This window comes from Triticum urartu, chromosome 7 (genome assembly GCF_003073215.2).
Source record: "Triticum urartu cultivar G1812 chromosome 7, Tu2.1, whole genome shotgun sequence".
Classification (NCBI taxonomy): Eukaryota; Viridiplantae; Streptophyta; class Magnoliopsida; order Poales; family Poaceae; genus Triticum; species Triticum urartu.
In genome coordinates, this window is record NC_053028.1 from 5,061,061 (window position 1) to 5,068,964 (window position 7,904).

Genomic DNA, 7,904 nt, shown 5'->3' on the forward strand with positions numbered 1-7,904 from the left:
TCTGTTTTTTCAGCTTCGGATTTTGCATGGATTCTCCTAGATTTCTCTTGATTTTCTTTGTTTCCCCATGAAGCTCACCATGTAAAAAGCAAAAGTTGTGCTTCCCGAAAAGTGAAAAGCACAATTGTGCATCGCGTGAACCACAAACTATGCTTCTTTGAAAAGTCACGATTGTGCATTGCGTGAAACACAAAATTGCTTCCTGAAAATTGAAAAGCACAATTGTATCTTTTTTAAAATATTCCAATGAAATTTGAAAATTTTGAACAAAGTTTGGAGATCTCAATAATATTTTTGAAAGGCAAAAATGTTTCTGATTACCAAAAAAACTGGAAGTTCGAAACAAAATTTAAAATGCTGCCTTTTTTAGTTTTTACTGATTTTTCAAGAATTTCAAACTTTCTTTTGAAAAGTGCATTTTTTTAAATCCCGAACATTTTTTGAAACAGTGATATTTTTCATGTCCACATAAATTTTGATAATCCCAAACATTTTATAAAATTTCCAAACAAAATTTGAAATTGTTGTAGACATCTTAGAAAAAAATATAAAAAGAAAAAATAAACAAACTTGAAAAAGAAAACCCAAGTAAACCAGAGCTCACTCAGAAATACCAAGACAAGCATTGGGTGGGCCCATGTACGCGCTGCCCTGTATCTTTCAGCGCCTATGCACAATGCGTCAAATAGGGTTTTCCTCATTTGGTGCTGTCATTCTCAGTGACCCACAGGAATACTTGGATGGGCTTGTTGTCCTTACAGCCCAGATAAAAGACAAAACCCATGAGATAAGAATGAGAATAAGGGATGCCGATGGATAATAAGGGGACCCTAACCAGTGGGTATCCTCTGTGTGGCCTTCACAACAACACCGCATGAGGTCCGCCTTGGGGTGCACCCAGCCGTCGCCACGTGTAGTGCGCTGGGCGCAAATGCGGGAGCTGGTTCTTGCACGTGTTATTTATTTAGTTTTTTCTGTTTTTTTGTTCGGATTTTGTGTGGATTTTCCTAGACTTTTCTTGATTTTTTTTCATTTTCCCCGCATGAATCTCACCGTGTAAAAGCAAAAGTAGTGCTCCCCGAAAAGTGAAAAGAACAACTGTGCATCGCGTGAAGCACTATTGTGCTTCCACATGAAGCATAAATTGTGCTTCTTCAATAAGTGAAAGCACAGTTGTGCACTGCATGAAACACAAACTTGCTTCCTAAAAATTGAAAGAATATTGCATGTTTTAAAATATTTTTGAAAGGAAAAAAGTGAGTGACTTTTCAATGGAGCGGACGATAAAAAGAACAGGGCGAGTGCCTCGAACAGAGCAAGCTTTACATGGGCTGGCCCATAGAAGCTCATTTTGGTTCTATAGTGCTGACGAGGAGCTCTCAGTGGGAAGACCCTTCAAAGGGGTTCTCCTCTTCAGCGTGTAGGTCACGCGTGAGCGAGCGTCCGCGCACCCCCTTCCTCCACCATGCAGACAAGTGGCCAGCCCATATTTGCACTGAGTTCACACATATTAGCATCTTGTACTACAAATCTTTTTTTTATTTTACTGTTCTCCGGCCTGAGCTCGGATCCGAATTGAATTTTTATTTATTTATCTATCCGCATGAAACACACCGTGCGAAAGCAAAACTTTGCTTCCCGAAAAGTGAAAAGTATAGTTATGCTTTTGCATGAAGCACAATTTGTGCTTCTTCGAAAAGTGAAAAGAAATATTACGCACTGCACGAAACGCAAACCGTGCATCCCAAAAGTTGAAAAGCATAGTCATGCATCGCGTGAAGCATAAACCGTGCTTCCCAAAAAGTTAAAAGCACAATTACGGTCCACCGTGAAGTCCAGCTGTGCTTTCACGTGAGACATAAACTGTGCTTCCTGACAACATAAAATGCACAGTGTGGTGCACCGCGTGAAGAACAAATTGTGCTTCCCAAAAACTGGAAAGCAAAGCTGTGCACGCCGTGAAGCACAAACTATGCTACCCAAAAAACTGAATCATAAAATTTGCTTCCCTGTGAAGCATAAACCATGCTTCCTTGTCAAGCATAGTTTTCCTACCTGTTTTCCTTTTTTTCCCTGTTTATGGTTTTTTCAGATTCCTGATTTTTTTGGGGTTCCCCTTTTTTGTTACCATTTTTTATTTTTTACTAAAGTTCGCCCAAACATAATATGGAATCTAATTTTGAAGATCTCGACGAGAGAAACACAATGGTGAAAACAATTCATGATTTGAACGCACGGTCGAAGAAATAAAATGTTTTGAAATAACAAATCTACGAAAGAGCATAAAACCTCTAGGTTGTGACAAGTTTCGAACATGCAGTGCGCTCTCTTGTCACCACTATAGGAGGTGTGAGCGACCTTTGCAATGGGTACCACTTAACTAATGATTTTAGATAATAAGGGTAATCGAAGCAAGGGAAATATAAGCCGAACTTCCTATTCAACGCTTATAGTGCCAATTACAATGTTATCGGTAGTTGGCACCCACGTCCTTTGCTAACTTTATTTGGATAGTCATATGTGTCTATCTGCATGACTGGTTTTGAGACATTCTAGAAGGTCCCCTTCGATGTTCCATGCAGGGTTTTTTCTTTCTAATTTTTCTTTTTTAAAAGAGGCTATTTATTTATTATTTTTATTGTAGTTTCATTTTACTCTCAATTTTTATTTGTTTCTTATTTTTATTCAAATTTATATTTTGCAAATTCGCAAATTTTTTCAAATACACGAGCTTTTTCAAATCCGTAGATTTTCCAAAACTACGTAATTTTTTTTGAATATATGATTTTTAATATAATTGTGCACATTCTTGTAATTTATTAACTTTTTTAATTCATGAACTTTTTTCAAATTCAATTTTCTTTTTTAGAATTGATCATTTTTTAACTCGTTAATTTGTTTCATGTTTATAAAGTTTTTTCACACTTGTGAACTTTTTTGAATGTATACATAGCTTGTAATTGTTTTTGTGTTGAACCTTTCTCTACAATGATAGAAAAGAAAGAAAAAAAGCGAGCAGCGTCCGAAAGAGAAAAAAACAGGGTGAGTCTATCGAACGGACCAAGCTTTACATGGGCTGTCACATACAAATGCCTTTTGGTGCTTTAGGGCTGACGAGGAGCTCTCAATGGGAACGACCCTTAAAAGGGGTGAAAAGAAGGGGGCAGCGTTCCGGAACCGGGCTTAGATGAGCCCGGGAATGAACAGTAAAATCAAATAAATTAGATTTTCTTAAAAAATACAATTTATTTTGTGGTGCAAGATGCTTGTACGTGTGAACTCAGTGCAGAATTTGGTGAAATTTAGACATTCAAGGAGCTCGTGGTAAAAAAGACAAATTCCGGGCGTCTGAGAAACTTCTAAAAATCACACTGTTTACATGCGATTTTATATTTTTCTGCCAGGAGCTCCTCGAGTGTCCAAACTTCACAAAAGTTTGCACGGAGTTCACACATATGAGCATCTTGTACTACAATTCTTATTGTTTTTTATTTCTTCTCTATTTTTTTTTACTGTTCTCCAGGTGTATCTGAGCTCAGGTTCCAAATTGAATTATCGGTGAAAACAACCAAGACAATAGACCTCGAAATTCCAAGCATGGTGGGATGAAACTTGTCCTTATTTTTCCACCATAGCTCATTGTTGTGCCACCATAGCTCTTGTTGACCATGAAGAACATCGAGAAATTCAACCAGCGAAGTACCTAATCTATAGAGAACCAAACCTCTTCAAATCTCCACAATAGCATACAGTTACGTATGACGAAGATCGGCAATCATTCTAGTCACATCGATCGCACATAAAATGAAACAATGTCTCCATGCATACCAAATAAACAAAATAAAACAATGGGTAAGCTTTGTTAAATATCCTCACCAAGAAAAGAAAAAATAGGACTTGTTTGAGCGCGCGCGTGCACACACGCACAAGGAGTCATAAAACCAGAGCAATAAAAGTCACTATGTAAACAAGGAGTCCTCCCATGAAAAACTACAACAGCTCACTGTATAAACGAAAATAGAAATCCACTATGCAAATAACAACCATTCACTATATAAAGAAACACGGGTCCACTCTCCCAAACAACAATAGTTCATTTTGTAAACAAACACATAAGCTTATTACGCAGACCACACCGGTTCACTATGTAAACAAACAAAATTCCACCCACCCAAACTATATCGATTCTACGCCCAACAAAGTAATATACTGTAGTTCACAGTGACATCAATGCAGAACATGACCCAAGGATAGATGTTTCAATTCTGCAAGCGAGGCTGTGCGGAATCATTTACATATGTCTTGGCCTTCCTTGGTGCGCGTCTTTGATCCAATGTAGCTTATTACTGATGAGATGCAAGAGCTTCATTGAACATACGAGTGATCGTCCATATTGGAGAGCTGGTTGTGTGCTGAGTCCATCTCGTGCACGACGAGCCTTTCCGCCATGACGCTGGCACCGGTCGCATTGTTGAACAAGTACACTTTTGCCTCCTGATAGGCCTCCATCGGGTACACCCGCGACGTCATCGTGGTCCTCCCGCCCATCGCGAAGCCCTGCACGATGGAGTGGTCCACGAGCACCCTCATCGAGAAAGCCTCGCCGTCGAGTACCGGCACCGTGCTCCCAATCACCCGCTTCGTCACATCCTTGGCCCGTGACGACCGCAACTCGTCTTGGCAGAAGCTGGTATGGAGGCCTCCGTCGAGCCCCCTAGACACGTAGAAATACACCGCCGTTTGCTCGCCACGGCGGTCACCAGCAGCGAGGACGAGGAGGCCGAAGGGGCCTAGCGCGCCGCGGTTAACAGCACCGCCGCTGCTGCTGCAGTTGTAGCCCACATCGGCCTCATTGAGGGCAGCGACGGCAGAAGCATCAAGGTGGAAAGTTGCCTCGATGTCGAGCTGAGTGCCTTGGCGGAGCGGGATATGGATGACGGAGCCGGTGTTAAGGGTGACGTCGCTAAGTTCGGTGGCGTTGAGGCGGAGGGTCTCAATCTCCTCCACGGGCCAGAGGAGGAGGTTCGTCCGGGTCTTCTCGTCGAGAGCAATTGTCCTTGGAACTGACTGCACGCATGTCAAACACCATTAATCAGTTAGTTATAAGCTCAAGTACACTACATACTGACATTGACAACTTCAAACAGAATTACTCTAAAAAAAAAGAACTTCAAACAAAATAAAGGCATACGCAGAACTAGTTTTTATTAAATTATATAGTAGTAATGAAATCTGATTTCCACAGAAGAAACGGCCGCACAAACAAAAATGGTATTGACCGATTGGCACAATAAAGAACTTCAGAAACTACTGAAATTCATCTTGCGGTTTGGTCAGCTGGACATATATGGGTAACAAAGTGATTAACACGCATGTTTCTGCCTGCCTACGTGTTGGTCCATCTTTTCTAGCCAACCGGCCTGCGTGCATCAGCATTTTAAGCAGATGTATATGTTGTATATGATATGATACAGCAACAACAGCATTTCAATCCCCAAGAGAGCCAACGCATAGATCTATGTACCTAACATGCATAATGAACAAGTATAGATAGATACATACCTGAATCGAGGCCCATCCCTTCACGACATCAGCCCGCTTGGAGTCGACCTCGCCGACGTACCCCATCAGCACGCGCCGCTTCTTTGCCGGATCATAGAACGAGGTGGACGCATAAAACTTACCCCAGTCGTATCTCAGCCCGATCCCCAAGTCGAGCTCCGGGTCGATCGGCGTCCACGTGTTTGCTGCCGAGTCGTACGTGCCTAGCGAGTAGTAGTCGTGCCGTTCGTCGTCCATGCTCGCCTTCAACACGTGCAACATCTCCGATGAGTTGTCGTTGCTTCTGTGGCCGACAGGGTAGAAGTCAATGCACTCCCACTCGCCGGTGCGCTGGACTCGATGCAAGATACCCGGGATGAGCTCGTAGTTAAGGAAGTCCTTGGTCTTGTACATCATGGCGATCCCATCGTGGTGACCGTCGTGGTCATCCTTGGACCCAAGGAGGGTACGCCATGTGTCATCAGATTCATCGTACCAAGCAGTCATCGGGTCTCGAAAATCCTTGGTGCCGATCCCCGGCGGCGACCAGATGACGGGGTTGGCGGGGTGCTTGGTCCAGCGGCGGAGGAAGGGGTCGTTGGGGTCGGCGGGGGTGGCGATGCACTGCACCTCAACGGCAGAGGCGTTGGTGGCCCCCGTGTAGATCATGATGACCGTGCCATTGGGTAGCACCGTCATAGAGCCCGAAAGGACCCCCAGGATGTCGTACCACTGGTCAGCCACCATGGCAATAGGGAGGGTGCGCCACGTGACAAGGTTCCGAGACACGGCATGGCCCCACTCCATGCCGTCGTCCCAATCGGTGCCCACCGGGTTGTACTGGAAGAACATGTGGTACCATCCATTGTAGTACATAAGACCTGCAACGGTTTAGTTAATCAGATCAGATTGGCCAAACTAATTCTCTCGCCCAGTTTCACCCCACACTTGCTTAATTATTTTTTATGTTTGCACCTAGACTCTTGGATGGCGCCTCGAGAGTGTCTGTATTGGTCAGATATATTTTTCACCTTGTTATTTTCCTAGTGGTTGGGGTATGACACATCACTCTCGAGCTTCATTGTGTGTCTTACTCCCACCTTACTAATAAAATATAAAGCGTGTACATCTAAAAAGTATGCATGCTAGCAAATTTACTGCAAGATATTTCACAATGGACACACTAATACTGATTGGTATCTTAGATTTTATATAAACATAATAACAAGAGAAGCTTAAGTACGGACAAAACTTATACGCTTTGCATTTTGGGAAGGGGGGCCACACTAGGCACGTCACTTCTTCTACTCACAATGTATCCAATCTACGCCCCTGTGAACTCACTATGGAAACTCTGTTTTCCCCTGTTTTGCTGCGAAAAATTTCCTCCAAATTTGGTGTGAGTTAAGCAATTTTGATTATGCCTAGAGAGAGATCCCGTCTTTCCCCCCCACAAAAGACATAATTAGTTAGTGCGCAGAGTACTAACCGTTGGGATCTGCATGATGCCGCCGGAGAAGACCGCCACCGTCGCCGTCCGCCGGCAAACAGAGAGCAAAGGCAGGGACGTCAGTCTCTCCATCAGACCACGGCAGAGAAAAATAAATGGACGGAGGGATGGAGCAACTAATAATAACGTACCGCTCATGTAGTTCTTGGCCGTCTGGAAATGGTAGCCACTGCGCTGCCACTGCAGCATCTCGTTGCTCCACGGGAACCCGGCCGCGGCCTCCTCGTCGACGGCCTGGTCCACCCTGAACCCTGCCAGGAGCGTGGCGCCGACCACCACCACCACCATGGCCGAGGCCGTCAGCACGGTGGCGCACACGCGCCACCTCGTCCAGCCGGTCCGCTCACCGTCGGCGTCCACGGCGGCGCCGGAGGGCAGTGGCTTGTACGCGTACGGTAGCGGTGGCTTGCCGTGTGACCCCATCGCAGCGCCGCTCGTGAACTCCAAGAGAGTTTGGTAGATTGTGGGTGCTGGATGGGTGTGGGTTCTGGAGCCGGCGAGCTAGCGCCATTTATAGGTAGATGGACGGCTGTAAGCTGGGAGCAGTCACCGTGGGGTTTTCACTGAGGTTTTGGCGTGTCACATGATGCCACTAACCTGGTCCAAACACGATACAGGTCGATGCCAGTGTAGCCAACACTACCCTTCATCAACGGACGGCCAACACTGTCTTAGGCCCGACTGTAATTTACCATAAATAAGCTGTCGAAAAGTAGCCGACAAAAAATAGTTATGGGTTCTGTGTTGTGAGAAAGCTGTAGAGCCAACACAGTCATGTCAGGGGTTTTGGCGTGTCGCGTTTGTAAAACCGTATGTTCAACACTATCCTCGTGTAGCCAAAACTACCCTTCAT

The 7,904-nt window shown here is 44.4% G+C and overlaps 1 protein-coding gene across 1 annotated transcript; it reads right to left on the reverse strand.

Annotated features, from left to right (window-relative positions):
• Nucleotides 1-4,029: 4,029 nt before the first annotated feature.
• Nucleotides 4,030-7,549, reverse strand: LOC125525730 (sucrose:sucrose 1-fructosyltransferase-like). The gene is made up of 4 exons (XM_048690734.1): nucleotides 7,183-7,549; nucleotides 7,031-7,039; nucleotides 5,563-6,422; nucleotides 4,030-5,067 (listed from the first exon to the last, which is right to left on the reverse strand). The coding sequence occupies exons 1-4, from the start codon at nucleotides 7,472-7,474 to the stop codon at nucleotides 4,366-4,368; spliced, it is 1,863 nt and encodes a 620-aa protein (XP_048546691.1). The 5' UTR covers nucleotides 7,475-7,549; the 3' UTR covers nucleotides 4,030-4,365.
• Nucleotides 7,550-7,904: the final 355 nt, after the last annotated feature.